Source organism: Bos taurus, chromosome 19 (genome assembly GCF_002263795.3).
Source record: "Bos taurus isolate L1 Dominette 01449 registration number 42190680 breed Hereford chromosome 19, ARS-UCD2.0, whole genome shotgun sequence".
NCBI classification, from domain to species: domain Eukaryota; kingdom Metazoa; phylum Chordata; class Mammalia; order Artiodactyla; family Bovidae; genus Bos; species Bos taurus.
Genome location: NC_037346.1, coordinates 42754591 through 42772652, shown reverse-complemented (window position 1 = coordinate 42772652; position 18062 = coordinate 42754591). Strand labels below are relative to the sequence as shown.

Genomic DNA, 18062 nt, shown 5'->3' with positions numbered 1-18062 from the left:
TCTATGTCTTCACATTTCTTAATCATTACCTCTGGAGCCAACCTTTTTGTGACTTAGGGAAGACCCGGGAGACTAAAGCAAAAACCTTTTACTTCAGAGGACAAGGGCAAAGGAACTTGTGTATGATTTCAAAAGCAAGTCATTTGTATTTAGTTTTAGTTTTAGAAAAAGTTGTTAGTATGTAAGAAGGGGAAAGATAGGGGAAAACTCTTCATAGATTGCAAACCAGTGGCTTCAACCTGCTCTTTTGACTATTGTGTTGTCAAAAGATGCTGTTGTGATGCCATTGAAATGCATTGTTTATACACGGTGCCCTCTAGTGTTCTGAGGCTTTATCCTAAGTTGTATTAATAATATAACCTCATGTAGTATGATTTTTTTTTTTAAGTATATTGTCTTTTGAGTCAACGATGTTACTACTGACCCATCACTTGCAAAACCAAGTACATTTTCATCATTTTTTTCTCTGTCCTATTTGTATTGTTGGCCCACTTTTGTGATATTTTGAACCCTAAATACAGGTTGATCTATTACTGAGGCAGTGAAAACCCCCGTAAAAATGAAGTCCATAACTGGATTTCCCACTCTAGCCAGCTGAACCGTTGCAATTTTAAGAACCAGTCAAATTATTGTAACTCCCTGGTTGTCCTCATAAAAATGTACATATATTATCTTGAGTCTCAGAAGTGAATACAGGAAAACCTTCTGAGGAGGACTAATGGAGTATGAAATGATCACTGCTCATCCATCTAATTCTTATATTTCAGAGATGATTCCTGGCTCTGTCCTGATCAGTGATGCTGTTTTCCTGGAGTTGGTAGATGCTCTGAATCAATACTCAGATGAAGATGAAGAAGGGCACAACGACACCTCAGATGGAAAGCAAGATGACAGCAAAGAGGATCTGCCAGTAACAAGAAAGAGGAAACGACATGCTATTGAAGGTGAAGAGCATGACCTCCTTATTCCACCTGGGGTGACAGGGAAAGGGAAGAAAGCAAAAGATAGGTTTATTTCTTATTAAAGGCTGTTGGCACTTCTCACTGGTCCACTTAAAAGGAGAATGTGTTTACTGATTGATGGTTTAAGATAGCTGTGATTTAGCTGAAGAAAAAACTAGGAGAACTTTAGACAGTAATCATTGTTTATTTCTAATTATAAAAAATAATGTGTTTGAAAAATATGGCAAGTTATAAAGAATAAAGTAAAATTACCCTATTATCTTGCTACCTAGAAGTAGTTTTTTTAGTATTAATATTTCCTTCTAGACTTAAAAAATGTATATATAAAAATATACACATGTACACCTGATATGTATTATGTGTATTTTATCTCAGTTTTTAAAAAGTACCTAAGTAAATCAACATATATATATATGGTAGGTGAAGTTAGTATCATACCACATATGTGTATATACACACAGATAATTTTATACCCCTTATTATTTAATCTTACATCATGAGCATTTTCCCATGTTAGACAATATTTAATTAATTTAATATTTAATTGTACTTTGTTATTTAATTATACCATATGTCTAGACACAAAGTAGTGTCTTCTCTTCTTATAACAAATTTACAGTATCCATCTTGTTCTTTGTTTTTTGTTTTTGTTTTCCATCTTGTTCTTTGGCATCGACATTATGGTAGGTACTTCTATACTCGGGTCTTTCCATAAAAACTTCTATTTTCACTTCCAGATTCTGTCTTACACTGTAGATTTTTTTTTTTTTTTTTGGCCATACCATGAGGCTTGTGGGATCTTAGTTCTCCAATCAGGGATTGAATCCAGGCCCTCGGCAGTGAAAGCTCAGAGTCTTAACCACTGGGCCACCATGGAATTCCCCTGGACTGTGGATTTTGTTGTTAATATGTAGATGGCTCTGATCTCCTTAGCTACCAGTAGCCTGTTAGATAGGTCCAGGTAGCACTGACCTTCTTTCTGTATTCTGACATAGTCAATGGTTGAGTTAAAAAGCAGCTCTAATCAGAATGCCATGACAAAAGTACAAGATGATCAACTAGCTTTGTTTGTGTATCGTTTCCAATCCAGGCAGCAAAAAGAGTTCCAAGAAACAATTCCCAAACGACATGATCTTCAGTGCGATCGCCTCGATGTTCCCTGAGAACGGTGTCCCAGACGACATGAAGGAGAGGTAGGATGGCTGCCCCCCGCAGGCCATGTAGACCACTCAGGCAAAACTTGCATACAGGCTTTTTTTGGGTTATAAAAAGTCTCATTTTTGGTAAGTGCATTTTGATTTGCCTACACTTCTGATTACCTCTAAATGCCCATTCCCACGTTAAAGGTCATCGTTTGCTGGCTTTTGCGTAAATCTGGGCAGAGAAGTTTTAAGGTTTTGCCACTTTACTGGAGAGTTATTCCAGCACCATACTTAGAAAATATTTCCCTTCCCTTACTTTCATATATACACATACCAGGCCCGGCATCATTACAATGGTGAACCTACCTGCTTATACATAAAGACCTATTAAAAAAAAATACCCATCATCCCTTTTCTCCCTTGGCAGACCATTTCTGGATAACTGTCAGTATTCAGTCTGCATTTTCTTTTTTGTTTTTAATTAAAAATTTTTTATTGGAGTATATTCGATTTACAATATGTTCGTTTTAGCAAAGTGGATCAGTTACACATCCACATCTGTTGTTTAGTCGCTATGTTGTGTCAGACTCTGTATGACCCCCATGGACTGTTGCCCACCAGGCTCCTCTGTCCATGGAATTCTCCAGGCAGGAATACTGGAGTGGGGTGTCATTTCATTCTCTAGAGGATCTTCCCAACCCAGGCATCAAACCCATGAAACCCGTGACTCCTGCATTGGCAGTCCGGTTCTTTTGTCACTGAGCCACCAGGGAAGCCCACATATACATGTATTCAGTCTTTTTTGGTTTTGTTTAGATTCTTTTCCCGTGTAGGCTATTATAGAGCACTGAGTAGAGTTGCCCATATCAGTCTGCATTTTCTCAATGGAGACATTCCCTTGGAAGGCACTCTTACCTCTCTTTTCCGAACCAGGTACCGAGAGCTCACAGAGATGTCAGACCCCAATGCGCTCCCCCCGCAGTGCACACCCAACATCGACGGCCCCAACGCCAAGTCTGTGCAGCGGGAACAGTCTCTGCACTCCTTCCACACACTCTTCTGCCGGCGCTGCTTCAAATACGACTGCTTCCTTCACCGTGAGTGGGCTGCTCTGAAATGCTCTCCTGTTTTCCATCCCCAGCCACCATTTCATTCTCTTTATTTTTAGTTTCTCCAATGGAATTCCTGGCTTCTGATCCGATAATGGTTTTACAAAGGGCCAGTTCTCTTTCCTCTTGTGTAGTTACAGTGTGGTGTGCTTCACACGGTGAGGACAGATTAACCAGCAGCACAGTTGTCCCGAGTTTCCTCTAGCTTTGGAAGAATTGTGTTGATGTCAGAAATGATTCCGCTTGATTCACCTTGATGATAGCTGTTTACATCTAAATTCTCCTCCAGTGGCTCCCTAATTCAGATTTGTTCCTCCTCCTCCTGTCTAGCAGATGAGCCATTGCAAACAGGACAGTTTTGTGTTTTCCAGCTTTCCATGCCACCCCTAATGTGTATAAACGCAAGAACAAAGAAATCAAGATTGAGCCAGAACCGTGTGGCACAGACTGCTTCCTTCTGCTGGTACGTTTTAAATTCTTCTGCCATGGTTGAAATTGGTGGAAATCTGAGCAGGAAATGGTCCTTGGGCTTTCTGCCCCAGAGAACACAAACCACTTGGGCTGGTATATAACACCCTGAGGGTCACAAAGTGTAGATGAGACATGACTTCTGCTTGTAAGGAGCGCCCTGATTTTGCAGCAGTAGCACTGTGAAGTTAGTTTCATGGAGCGAGGTGTGAAGAACATTGAAGGCTTTTTTGCTCTAAACATCGTCTACTCAGATTTCAGAGTCTGAAACTGCTTTGTTTGACTTGGAGCTGTATGTGTGTGCACGAGACACTATCTTTGCTGTCTCCCTTTAACTGCATATAAATGTAGGAGGAACAACACATGAAGGTGCTCATATCTTATGTGAGGTAATCAGCCAGGTGGACCCTTGCTGGCGGACAGACCTCATGTAGCAGTGTGAATTCTGCATTTATGTGGGGAGGCAGCTAGAAGGGAATAGGTTGAGTTGGACTTGTCAAAGACATAGTTCTGCTTTCTACACAATAAGGTGGGGCTTCCCTGGTAGCTCAGCTGCTAAAGAATCCACTTGTAATGCAGAAGACCCCGGTTTGATTCCTGGGTCTGGTAGATCCGCTGAAAAAGCAATAATAGGCTACCCACTCCACTATTCTTGGGCTTCCTTGGTGGCTCAGCTCCCTGCCATGTGAGAGACCTGGGTTCGATCCCTGAGTTGGGAAAATCCCCTGGAGAAGGGAACAGCTACCCACTGCAGTATTCTGGCTGGAGAATTCCATGAACTGTATAGTCCTTGGGATCGCAAAGAGTCGGACACAACTGAGCTACTTTCACACGATAGGGTGAACTTAGGTAAAGAATAAAATACCTTGATAAAATTTCTGCTACCAATTAAAATAAGATTATACAGCCAGGTGGTTCTGGAACTATCTTTAGTGGGATAATAGAAGGAAAGATGATAGAGAGTGCCATTGGGTAAAAATCTGGAAAATGTGCCACATGGTAATAGTAAAAAAATAAATAGCGCTTTCCTGGTGGTCCAGTGGTTAAGACTCTGTGTTCCCAATCCAGGGGACCCAGATTTGATCCCTGATCAGGGAACTAGATCACATATACTGCAACTAAGAGTTCATACGCTGCAACTAAGATGTGGCACAGCCAAAACAAATAAACATAAATATTTAAAATGCATAGAACTGAATGCCCAAAAAGTTCCATTTAAACAAACAAAAAATAAATAGACTTTATCTGATTTATTTTTTCCATAATATGTATTAATTCCTTCCTATGTGTCAAAGTACTGTGCTAACCCTTAACATATATGATCTTATTTTCATGTTTATAACAACATCCTGAGGTGGATAAAGTATAGGTTATAAAAGTTACATATTTTGCCTAAAGTTTGTTACTATGTCAGTGGTGTGGCAATGATGAAATTGAAGCTCTGGTCTAACTCCACAGTTCATGCTTTTTATATAACTCAAAAGGGCATTGCCGGGGCTTCCCTGGTGATTCCGTGGTAAAGAATCTGCCTGCCAGTGCAGGAGACACAGATTCAATCTCTGATCCAGGAAGATCCCACGTGCCAAGGAGCAACTCAGCCCATGCTCTGCTACTCTTGAGCCTGGGAGCCAGAACTACAGAGCCCACATGCTGCAGCTGCCTAAGCCCTCATGCCCTGCGTCTTGTCATCTGCAGCATGAGAAGCCCCTGTGATGAGAAGCCTGTGCACCACAACTAGAGAGTAGCCCCTGCTCACCACAGCTAGAGAAAGCCCGCACAGCAGTGAAGACCTCAGCACAGCCAAAAGTAAATCGATACATGAAAATTAAAAACAATAAAAAGGGCATTGCCCTCCCCAGAGTAGTCATCCTGGAATCCTGTATAGGTCACATTGAGCATAGACACGCAGTATCAGATTCAATTAAAATAAAAACTTCTCTCTTGGAATTTCTTTGAGAGCCTACAGTATATTATTCTGAATATCCTTAATAATGGTAAACCTTTATCCTTTACTTACAGATTTAGTTTCCAGAAACAGCTCAAAATCTTTGGAAACTAAGTCTAGCGAGAAGATAGATGATCCAGCTAAGTAATTATCTGGTCTTTAAAAAAAAAGATAGCTATAAAGTAATAAAATATTCATCCTAGTTTAAAATACTGACTTGAGGGAATTTCCTAAATTAAGTGGTTTAGTTCAGTCACTCAGTCATGTCCGACTCTTTGTGACCCCATGAATCACAGCACGCCAGGCCTCCCTGTCCATCACCAACTCCCGGAGTTCACTCAAACTCATGTCCATCGAGTTGGTGATGCCATCCAGCCATCTCATTCTCTGTCGTCCCCTTCTCCTCCTGCCCCCAATCCCTCCAAGCATCAGGGTCTTTTCCAGTGAGTGAACTCTTCACATGAGGTGGCAAAAGTATTGCAGTTTCAGCTTCAGCATCAATCCTTCCAATGAACACCCAGGGCTGATCTTTAGTATGGACTGGTTGGATCTCTTTGCAGTCCAGGGGACTCTCAAGAGTCTTCTCCAACACCACAGTTCAAAAGCATCAATTCTTCAGCACTCAGCTTTCTTCACAGTCCAACTCTCACATCCATACATGACGAATTGAGTGGTAATATTATACAAATTTAAGGATTATATATTTTCTTACTGAAACAGAGACAATTGTGGTAAAACATAAAGAACAGTGAGGCCTGGGGATGAAGGGCCCTGATTCTTGTACCTGCTCTGGAATAATTAGCTGCATGCTGTCAGCACATCCCTCATTTTCTCATCTACAGGAGAATGTATTCTCAAATTCCAGTCAGCTTGTGAGCAAATGAGTATAAGATAACGACTCACTGGATAGTCAAAGATGTATAGAAACATCTGTGCATAATATATAAAGATTATATCTTTATAAAGATTATATTATAGGGCAGCTCTTTGTCAAGAGATACAAGTGTGTAAGCTTTAAGATGTTTGTTAAGAAGCTATCACATGGTCATATATGGTACAGAGGAAAAAAATAAGTGTCAAGGTGCAAGTTAGCACAGATATTTTTTTTTTTTGCACTTTTATTTTCTAATATCTATTTTTAAAGAAATAAGAAATTTGACTGATCCTTGAGTCAAAAGGAAAGATGATTATAGAGGATAACATGATTTCAATGTCCTCAAATATGACTCATTGAAAGCTGACTCATTGGAAAAGACCCTGATACTGGGGAAAATTGAAGATAAAAGGAGAATGGGGTTCATAAGATGGGGTGGTTATATAGCACCACTGACTCAATGGACGTGAATTTGAGCAAGCTCTGAGAAATAGTGAAGGACAGGGGAGCCTGGCGTTTTGCAGACTATGGGGTGCAAAGAGGCAGACATGACTTAGAGACTGAACATCAATAACAAATACTGAACTGTATTCATGACCAGAATCTTTTAATGCTCACACATTAATGATTTCAGATGTAACTTCTCTGAAGTCCAGGTGAATAAGAATGGAGTGAGAGCCCTACTGTGTGTGCACCTCCAGCCCAGACCAATCCTTGAAGGCTGATGATTGTATAAAGGGTCTACAATAGGTTTTTTTTTTTTTTTTTGGGGGGATGAAATGTCCTATAGCTATCAATTAGGTCTAACTGGTCTATTGTATCGTTTAAAGTTTGTGTTTCCTTGTTAATTTTCTGTTTAGTTGATCTATCCATAGGTGTGAGTGGGGTATTAAAGTCTCCCACTATTATTGTGTTATTGTTAATTTCTCCTTTCATACTTGTTAGCATTTGTCTTACATACTGCGGTGCTCCCATGTTGGGTGCATATATATTTATAATTGTTATATCTTCTTCTTAGCACAGATATTGAAGATGGTTTGTGATGATGGTACCAATATGGTGGCCTGTTTCTGTTTCCTAACTGTAACATGGCCTCTGCAGGAAGGAGCAAAGGAGTACGCCATGCTGCACAACCCTCGCTCCAAGTGCTCTGGGCGTCGCCGGCGAAGGCACCACGTGGTCAATGCCTCCTGCTCCAACACTTCAGCCTCTGCTGTGGCTGAGACCAAAGAAGGGGACAGCGACAGGGACACTGGCAATGACTGGGCCTCCAGTTCTTCAGGTACAGTGAGCAGAAAATGATCTCTTCTTGCTACACAAGGTAAACCCAGGATCATGCCATAACGGTTAACATTACTACCTTTTTAAATTGTTCATTCTTTCCACAGGTTCACCTGTAAGCAGTAGAGACAGGGAATATTTTTGTTCCTAACTCTTCTACCTTTTGGTGTAGAATGAAGTGCTGAGCTTGTAGCAAACCACTGAGGCCAGCTGCACAGCTTCTTGTGTTTCTCTCATTCCTTTCTCTCTTAGAGGCAAACTCACGCTGTCAGACGCCCACGAAACAGAAGGCGAGTCCAGCCCCACCTCAGCTCTGTGTCGTGGAAGCACCCTCAGAACCTGTGGAGTGGACTGGGGCTGAAGAATCTCTTTTTCGAGTCTTTCATGGCACCTACTTCAACAACTTCTGTTCAATAGCCAGACTTCTGGGGACTAAGACATGCAAGCAGGTACTGTCTGAAGGGGACGGGAACAAGTCCTTGCCCTGGGAGCCCTTTGGTCACTTTGTAAGGCTGCCTGTCTGGACAGAAGCTGTCTTAGGTTCAGTCCTTCGTGAGCCTGTGCTTCTGGACCAGGAGGTGGATTCCCCAAACTTGGAGGGCTTTCTGCAAATGCCAGGCCTAGCAATACTTAGGATCTGCTGTCCTTGCTGAATTCGTATTTCTGTCTCTAGCCACTATCTAATTCTTCTGGATGTTTCTACCCTCTCTCAGGTTTTTTCTTTTTTTTGGTGGAGGCAGAGGTGTTCTTGCCTTTCTTTCTAATGCATGCATACATGCTGAGTTGCTTCAGTCGTGTCCTACTCTGCAACCCTATGGACAGCAGCCCAACAGGCTCCTCTGTCCACGGGATTCTCCAGGCAAGGATACTGGAGTGGGTGGCTATTTTCTTCTCCGTTTCTTTCTAAATGTGGACCCATTTCCTGGAAGGCACTCCTGGGTCCTTCTGGGGATCTTCTTATCTCACCCCTGCTCCTGCTTCTGTGGCTACAGCTGCCACCGTCCCCCCAATCAGTCTTCTCAGCTGCTTTATTCTTCAAATGTTCTATCATTAGATTTCCTAATTACCACCCCTAATGGCTGTGTCTGGACCATGTGCATCTCAACTCACATCATCACTAGAATCGCCATCTGATAGCAGCTTCTGATGTTCTGAAGGTGGGAGAAGCCTACAGGGAGCAGACAGACTGAAGCACAGGGATAGGGAGTCAGGTATTGGGGCCAACTGGTCCAAACAGGAACACCAGAGCTTGAGCCCTCCTCACTTAGCTCCCCACTTTCCAGAAGAGTCTCTGCAATCTTTTCTTCATGTACTCTCTACTTAGAACAAGTAGTAGAACTATGAGCTGAAGTGCCCTTTGCTTTCTTTTCTTTTTAAGTGAAAGAAGGTTTACTCAAGGGGAAAACACTCCATAGATGGAGTGTGAGCCATCTCAGAAGGCATGAGAGGCCTTTTTGGAGGAAGTAGAAATGAATAGCTTTATTGCTGTGCCAGGCAAAAGGAGACACAGCGGGCTCATGCCTTGAAAAACTGTGTCCCCTATTCCTTTCTTTTTGGATCTCATACCTATCTCCCCAAGGCACAGGTTTTTTACCTAAAAGCCTGCAAACTGTGTACAAAGCAATTTTTGTGTGTTATTTTCCTGAAAATAAGATTCACAGTTTTCATGGAACTGCGAGAAGGCCTGTAACTGAAAAGAAAAAGCTAAAAAACAAATGTTCTAAGGGAAACAGCATGTTAAAAGGGACCAGGCCTTCCTGAAATGCTGTCCTACTAAAATAGTCAAGGCTCTAACATCTTTATGCCAACAGAGGGAGCTAGTGCTTAGCCGGGTGGTACCTCAGGTCACATCAGACTCAGTTACACAAGATATACAACACTGCCCTTCCTAATAAGAAGCAGATGCTCTTGGTAAGAATTGACTCCCTCTGGGCTTGAAAGGCAGAGCAGTAGATGAAAGAGACTGACCAGGAAAACTACCTGTGCTCAGTCAGGATAAACATTTAAGAATCAACTTCAGGGACTTCCCTGGTGATCCAGTGGTTAAGACTCCTTGCTCCCAATGCCAGGGGCATGGGTTCAATCCCTCGTCAGGGAACAGGGAACTAAGGTCCTGCACACCACATGGCATGGCCAAAAACCAAACCAAACCAAAACCATAAACACAACCAAAGACAAAGAACTTCAGAAACAGCAACCCTGTGTCCCCGTGCTGCTCTGTCTATGCCTGCTAAAGATGCTCAGTCATCTGCCCACAAGCTCTCCAGAAACCTGCCTAGGTCACTTATCTGACTCCTCAGCTCAAGAAGTGACAGGTTCTGTTGGATTTCTCTTCCAGGTCTTCCAGTTTGCAGTCAAAGAGTCACTTATCCTGAAGCTGCCCACAGATGAGCTTATGAACCCCTCGCAGAAGAAGAAGAGAAAGCACAGGCAAGGGTTGGACCGAAGGCTTTCTGTGGCCAGACTGTTCCCTGTGCCCTGACCTGCCCTAGGGCTTCGCTGCTGCCTCCCTTTGCAGCCACTGCCCAGCAGTTCAGCATCACTCAGTGGAGGGCCAGTCTCCTCAGTGCTCCCTGCAATCTGTGCCTTGAATCAGCCCTTCCCTTGTCCCGCAGTGCTGTGGACCATGAAATAATTGATTTTTAAGCTCCCGGCCAGCAGGATGTAAACTGGCCTCATGGCTCCACCCTGAGGCCATTTCTTCTCACTGGGTTGTTATTACCACTGCACTCACTTCTCAACTCTGACCAGAGTTTTGTTGTTCTGTTTTTGGCACTTGTATCTCTAAGTTGCATAATAACACTGTCTTCTAGCTAACCTTTGCTTAGGGTTGGAAGTTTTTTTTTTTTTTGCATCCAACACTCCATCTGGCTTTGTTCCCTAAAAAACTGACACTGGTTCCAGATATAGAAGGAAATCCCTGTGGCATCTCCCTTTCAATTCCTTCACTCAGAGCAGATTTCTGAAAAGTCTTCCCACCTCCCCATCCTGAAATGCCCCCACATCTCCACCTCCTCAAAGAGAGGGAGGGCAGGGGAGAGGAGAAATGGAGAAACAGTAGCATTTTAATAGATGTAGAGGGTTTGGTCTGGTCTTGCATCTGTTTTTGGTTTTTTTTATGTATGTTTGTTTATGGGTGGGATGTGTTGTTTTTGTTTAAATCTTGAGCCAGAGGCCAGCTGCAGGTAAAGTGGGCTCCAGCTTCTGTGCACCGGCATCCAGGCCTGTTGTGAAGGGATTTGGGGAGGATCCCAGTGATCAGATCGCAGTCCCCCAAAGGAGGTCATGCTATCATTTACCCAAATCTGCAGAGTTCCCCAGGGCCACAACCCTGAGCTGTACCATCTCTTGCAGGTTGTGGGCTGCACACTGCCGGAAAATTCAGCTGAAGAAAGGTAAGTTCCACTGGGGCGCTGCTCTCAGGTTGCAGCCTGTGGCCGCCCTTCCCCTGCCCCACCTGTGGCTGCACTTATTGACCCTGCATGGCTTCCGCACGTTGCAGGTCCCCCCTGCAACAGCTGGTGACAGCTCAGCTCCTCGCTGCAGCTGAGAAGACCTCTCAGGAGATACAGTCACAGGCCTGTGGTCTCTGACTTTCATCGTGAGCCATATACAGGGTTCCAGGCTTCATTTAGTGTTCTGGGGCGGTATTTGTTTAATTTTTTTGGCCAAGTGGCATGTGGGATCCTAGTTCCTCGACCAGAGATTGAACTCAGACCCCCTGCCATGGAAGCAGTCTTAACCCCTGGACCAGCAGGGAAGTCCCCTCATTTAGTGTTTAAAATAACTGCCCTGTAATCACACCATTTCCACACTCTCCCTACAAAGCAGATCACTCCACTGTAGCTTATGGACCACCACCCCTGTGATTGCTTCTCACGTCAGGTACTAAATGCATGTCCAGGTTGGTCAGAACCAGTGGCCACAGTAGTGTGTTCTTTTCTCTCTTAGATAACTCCTCCACCCAGGTGTACAACTACCAGCCCTGCGACCACCCGGACCGCCCCTGTGACAGCACGTGCCCCTGCATCATGACTCAGAATTTCTGTGAGAAGTTCTGCCAGTGCAACCCCGACTGTAAGAGTTCTCTGTTGGCCATAGTTGTCAACCTAAGCAGCCCAGGTTTCCCTCCCCTCGCACCCTTCTCTGCTTACAGGCCTTCCGATACCCTCTGTGTGGCACTTAAAGCATTCTACAGAGGAAACAAGATCTTTAAGATCAGGGGAAGTCATTTTTTTAAAAATCCTGAGGTTATGATTCTAAAAGCCACAGTTACACTGAAATAAGCTGCTTTTCCAGCTTCACCTTCTAGGGCAGCATTAAGAAATGTGAGAATCTTTTACCTTAAGGTGTAAATACAGCCTCCCTTTCCAGGATGTTGTTTTACAACGTATACGGGTTATAGCTCTGTGTGTGTCTGTTTTAGTCTCCTATCTGGAGTTTTAGCCTCAGGTCGATCTGGATGTCAGCAGAGGGTGGGACAGAGACTCAAGCGTGCTTTTCTCTCGCTTCTTACCCTTGCCTGCCCGCCCCCACTGAGGCTGAGCAGTTGGGTGGCAGCCCCCAGAGCTTGCAGACCTGGGTACCCAGGCAGTTGTGCTGGAAGTACTTTGTAACACAAGATAGCAATCTTAACCACAATAGAGGGGTGGGTGATTGTGCTGGGAGGGCAGTGGGTGGAGGACGATAGCATAGAACGGATGCATTATGTTCTCAAAATGATTCTTGTTTTGATGGTGAGGATTTACCAGTGAAAAGCACTGATTTCTTCTTCTCTGGAGCACTGTTCACCTCCCTTCCAAATTCTCCCAACAAAGTGGAGGTGGTAAGGGGAGAGCATTGTTAGGGATTCTGTAGAAAACACTTCTCCAGAATCAAACCTGCTTTTCTGACTCAGACGTGAATGCTGGGAGGTGCTCCGTTTTCTCTGAAAAACACTTGAGTCTGTGATTATTGGGACTACCCAGATAAAGAATTCGCCTGCCAGTGCAGGACATGCAGGTTCGATCCCTGGGTTGGGAAGATACCCTGGAAATGGAGATGGTAACCCACTCCAGTATTCTTGCTTGGGAAATCCCATGGACAGAGGAGCCTGGCAGGCCACAGTCCATGGGGTCGCAAAGAGTTGGACATGACTGAGCCACTAAATAATAACAACAACATGTGATTATTGGGAAGGCAGTTTCTCTGTTATTTGCCAAATATCCTTGAACCCATAACACTGACTTCCCCACTGTCTCTTGAGTCAAACCGGAGCCCCAGCATCAGCCTGCTTCTCTCCCTGACGTTCCCTGTCATCCCGCGCAGGTCAGAATCGCTTTCCCGGCTGTCGCTGTAAGACCCAGTGCAATACCAAGCAGTGCCCGTGCTACCTGGCGGTGCGCGAGTGTGACCCTGACCTGTGCCTCACCTGTGGGGCCTCGGAGCACTGGGACTGCAAGGTGGTTTCCTGTAAGAACTGCAGCATTCAACGTGGCCTCAAAAAGGTGAGGGCTTTTTCCCAGGACTCCAGGCCAGGTCAGGTGGGAAGGACTGAAGATCTGAGCAGCCTCTGTCTACTGGTTCCTTAGGTGGTTTGTACACCAGTGTTGGTGATTCCTGACAGACACACATTTCCTGAGTTCATCAAACCTTTGGTCCCCTTGAGGGATTAGAGAAGTAATCCCCTGACTTGGCCAGACTGAGAGGAGCAGAGAAGAGGCCATGTCATTGACAGTGTCTGTTTTCTGTGGACACTTGCAGTGAGTTCCGCAGGGTCAGGTGTAGGAGATTTCCTAGGCTGGAGGAAGAGGTGTCATGTCTCTCTTCATCACCTCCCACCAGAACACAATGGCTTAGACCTTTTTCTGTTTTCAGATCCTCTTACAGTTGCTAGTTCTTTCCACCCTGCTCCCCGCAGCCCACGTGCACGCCCAGCACACATTCCCCCCGCCCCCGGCTCGCACACGCCCTGTAATCTGAGGTTTGACTCCCTGTTCCCCAGCACCTGCTGCTGGCCCCCTCAGATGTGGCCGGATGGGGCACCTTCATTAAGGAGTCTGTGCAGAAGAATGAATTCATTTCTGAATACTGTGGTGAGGTGAGTGCTATCGGTTTGGCCCACATTCTTATATGGAGAGATACTGATGAGAAACTCTGATTTTCTGTGGGCCAGACTTCTGTGAACTAATCTCTAAATAACTCAGCCAAGTTCTCATGTGGCCTCTCGGGGGATCCCACAGAACTGTTTGCAATCCTGAAACAAACCACTCTTTCTTCGACTTTCTGGCAACTCAGGCTACACAAGGGGGCCAGGCAGGCGGGGGACTCTGGTCTGTCTCAGTGTTGGTTAGCCTGTGCAGGGATTGGGATGAAACTAGCTGAGCTCCCCCTCTGACTACTGTTCTTGTCGTCCTCCATAAGCCCCTTCCTGGCCCTTTCTAGAGGCAGAGTGCCATGCCCTGAGCAGGCAGCTACATCCCCACTATCTGTTCCTTGTCTGTCTCTACAGCTCATCTCTCAGGATGAGGCCGATCGACGAGGGAAGGTCTATGACAAGTACATGTCCAGCTTCCTCTTCAACCTCAATAACGGTAGGGAATCTCTCTTTCATCCCCATGTGGTCTCAGGCAGGTCTTCCTACCAGACTCCCCTGGTATCGTTCAGGTTCAGACCAGCCCTGAGTCTTCCAGCCGATGCTTAGAGCACAGTGGTAAGACTGAACTCAGAGACTCCAGGAGCCACAGTTTGCTTGCTCTGGGAGAACCTCCATTTCCGGGTTGTGTTTGTTTCAGAGCCCTGAGCACTTATACGTCAGAAATCTCCTTCCCAGTAGGTGGGAGGGGAGGTCTGTGATTCCCGAAAGAGGAAGGGAACCCGCAGGGAGTGCTTCCATGAGGGGCTGTTTCTAGCTCCAGTTAGTGTGCTGGGACTCAGGGTTTCCCCTGCATTGTATTGTTCCAGTTTAGTTGACTTCAGATTCGGGCTCAGGAAGATGTAGAGTTGCCTGGTAAGCTCATAGTCCCCCTGGTTTCCTTTATAGATTTTGTAGTGGATGCTACCCGGAAAGGAAACAAAATTCGATTTGCAAACCATTCGGTGAACCCCAACTGTTATGCCAAAGGTGAGTTCCCAGTAACTTGGGAGGTGGGGTAGATGATGGATGCTTCATTTACTATGATTTCTATCCATTAGTTCAGTTTTTTTTTTAATAACTGAATTATTTCTTTGTCCAAAGATAATCATGATTAATGTCTAATATCATTTTGAGCCTTTCTGTCTTGGTTTTTTAATCTGCTTTTCTGACTGAATACATTATAAACCTTTTTTCCTAACGTGACTCTTTTGAAGATAATTCTTTCCCTGTGTCACTAGCCAAAATAACAGATCTAAAAGCATAGAGACTTCTACCTTCATTGATGACTTTCTGATTCCTCTTCATGTGTGTTTTCACTGGGAATTTGGAGAAAATCGGCCCAGACTCACTGCTGATCATTGACTTGAAGTGACTGGGAATCTAGCCCTGGGTTTATCCTATTTCAGTGGTCATGGTGAATGGGGATCATCGAATTGGGATCTTTGCCAAGAGGGCAATTCAAGCTGGCGAAGAGCTCTTCTTTGATTACAGGTGAGGCAGCCAGGAATAGTCCTAGGGAGGTGGCCCAAAGGGCAGAGGGGGTGGCTGTTGAAATTTATCTGGGGGACTGAGGGTGAGTGACACGGGTGAAGGGGGAGGTTTCATGGTGACCAAGGCTTTTTCTCTGTGGTGCTCTCTGGTGCCTCGCCTCTGAAGCACGAGCCTTGTATGGGACGGGGAGGGGAAGTGAAATGGGAGGGGCTTCATCTCTTCAATCACAAAGGCCTCTGTAGTGACCTGGTTCCTCCTCCTGCCCTGGGACAGGTACAGCCAAGCTGATGCCCTCAAGTACGTGGGGATCGAGCGGGAGACGGATGTCCTTTAGGCCTCGTGGGCCCCTCTCCAGCGCTATGGTCGCGGCCCTGTCCTGCTTTCATGCACACACCACTGCTGCTCGAGTTTCCTGCACTATGTGTCTCCTACACCGAGAAACCCCCACCCGCTCCCTCTGTAGTGAGGCCTCACCTGTGTCCAGCGGGGACAGAACTGTCTCAGCGAGAGGGGAGACAGGGGGCTAGGGCTTGGGCCCCCAGGAGAGAGAGTTGCACCAGTGGGAGACTGCGTCTCAGGCCTTGGAGGAAGAGAGTACAGGCTGGGGGCGGGTGACGTTTGCTTGAGTTCTTAATGACTCCCCAGGCTGTGGGCCTCAGGAGTCACCTTGGACGGTTCCTAACAAGCATTAGCCTAACTTTCCAAGTCAAGGATCCTTCCTGTAGTTGGATCACCAGCAGATCTCTCTGTGGTCCTGAGACCAGGAGAGGACAGGTTCAGTGAAATTTGGTACCCGGAGCCTATGAGTGGTCAGGGTTAAAGATGAGCCTGGCGGGCAGAGCAGACTGAATTCAGAGGGGAGATGGGGCACCTGACTACTACCTCTTTCCCCCTGACATGCTTCAAACTGAAAGAGTGTGGGTTCTAAGAAAAGCTCTTCAAGGCTGGGAGAAAGAAAGCTGAGTGCCATCCATCCTTCTGCAGACAGTGAGAACCAGCCTGATGACAATAATAAACTGCTAAGCTTGGGGCCCAGCAGGCTTTGGGGCACCCTCTGTGTGTACTCTGGAGACGAATGGGTATGTTTTCAGATTCCCGGGAGCAGATACCAGTGCCCTGTCGACCCCTTCCAAAGTTCTGATTTGGCAACAACAGTTGGGCATTTCACTGCTGCTGAAGAACTGGAGGGGTGGCGCAACCTGGGTATGACGCTCTTGTTCCCTGCAGATGTAGCTGTTTTCAGGCCTTTCGTTTCCCTTAGAGGCTGGGAATATGGGGCCGCTTTTGCTCCCATCTTCCGGGTAGTGGGGTGCAGGCCTGGACTAGAGAAGTGGAAGGTTGTTGGTGGATCACTTTCCTGCCTGGAATCCCTGCTGTTGGAAAGGATGAGTTGACACTCTGTGTTTGGAGGTGGGCGAGGAGCTCCCAGGTTCCATGTGTTTAGGATGGCACCACACAGGCAGACTGGCAGAGGGTATTTAAATGTTGAGAAGAAGCAGGCCGGCCACCTGTGCCAGTTCATAGTGACATTCTCTCTGGGATTCATGGAAGCACTTTATTTCCTTTAGAAGGTCTGGAGATTGAGGTGGAGTTTGAGCTAAGGTCTCGGGGGTCCCTGCCCAAATCTCTTTCCTGAGGGAGCGGGGAGGAGGTGGTGGAAGATTCTTCTCCAGTTCTATCTCATGTCCTGGTGGAGGCAGAAGGAACTGCCTTTAAACAGCAGAATTGAATGAGAATGGCACCAGCCCTAAGGACCGCCCCTGTGTCTATGGCTGCTGCTGAGCTGCAGCGAATAAGGAGCTTTGTGCTAGAGAAAGAGAAACGGGCAGGTATAGACTAGCCTAGGGTGTATTAGATAAGGGAGCCGGCTTCTCCCTTCTCTGTGGGGAGTCAGAGCCTCTCTTCCCTGGTCTGTGCTGACCACCCCCTTCCTCTAACCCCATTGGCTGTCCCTGTGAAGCAAGGAGTAGGGTTCCCTCTGACCAAACTGTCACCTAGGGATTTCTGTGGGACATGCGCGTGCACACGCATACACACACACACTCACTCACATACCCTCACTCACCACACTAGTGGGCACACAGGCACTCAGCACTGAGCACACGCCCAGCCGGTTCCTGAGAGAAGCCTCTTCCCACCCGACGGGGCCAGACCCTGCCATGCTTCTGAAATCTACATCTGCTGTGGTTTGTATGCATTGTGTATAGGGGACACCCTCTAGCTGGACTGTGGGCTCCAAATTACTCACAGAGAAAAACCAGAGACAGAGGAAGGAGGGTTAGGACTGTCTGAAATGCAGTCTGGGGCTTGCTATGAGGAGTAGATGGGGAAAAATTGACATCCAGCCTTTGAAAGGCTAGACTGACCCTATCCTTCCCTCAGCGTGCAGAATCACTGTGGTTGACCCCCTCTTTCCCCTGTGTCAGACCACTACCTACTGCTGTTGCTCCAGCATTCCCATCCTCTCCCCTGATCTCCCCCACCTTTAAATGACGGGTCTTAACCCCTCCCCCCCCCCCCAGACAAGTAATGATGGATGGAGTGAGGTGGTGGGGATGATGGGGGAGGCTGGTATATGTGCGGCTCTGTTGCCAGTGAATTTCACGCACTTTAAAGTCCTGTGGCTTGTGACCTCTTATCTGAATAAAGTGGTAGAATCCATTTTGGCAAGTTGT

The 18062-nt window shown here is 46.0% G+C and overlaps 1 protein-coding gene across 5 annotated transcripts in view; it reads left to right on the top strand.

The window, feature by feature from the left end:
* EZH1 (enhancer of zeste 1 polycomb repressive complex 2 subunit) overlaps nt 1-18048 on the top strand; it is a 32302-nt gene extending 14254 nt beyond the window's left edge. For all 5 annotated transcript variants that reach the window (NM_001435044.1, XM_059878116.1, XM_059878115.1 and 2 more), the window contains 15 exons: nt 768-944; nt 2053-2155; nt 3038-3201; nt 3585-3676; nt 7602-7782; nt 8034-8230; nt 10120-10211; nt 11136-11176; nt 11733-11858; nt 13089-13267; nt 13765-13860; nt 14272-14353; nt 14803-14883; nt 15303-15387; nt 15661-18048. In NM_001435044.1, the coding sequence (NP_001421973.1) occupies nt 768-944; nt 2053-2155; nt 3038-3201; nt 3585-3676; nt 7602-7782; nt 8034-8230; nt 10120-10211; nt 11136-11176; nt 11733-11858; nt 13089-13267; nt 13765-13860; nt 14272-14353; nt 14803-14883; nt 15303-15387; nt 15661-15721 (1757 nt within the window). In that variant the 3' untranslated portion in view covers nt 15722-18048. The remainder of the gene's footprint in view (nt 1-767; nt 945-2052; nt 2156-3037; nt 3202-3584; nt 3677-7601; nt 7783-8033; nt 8231-10119; nt 10212-11135; nt 11177-11732; nt 11859-13088; nt 13268-13764; nt 13861-14271; nt 14354-14802; nt 14884-15302; nt 15388-15660) is intronic.
* The last annotated feature ends 14 nt before the right edge of the window (nt 18049-18062 follow it).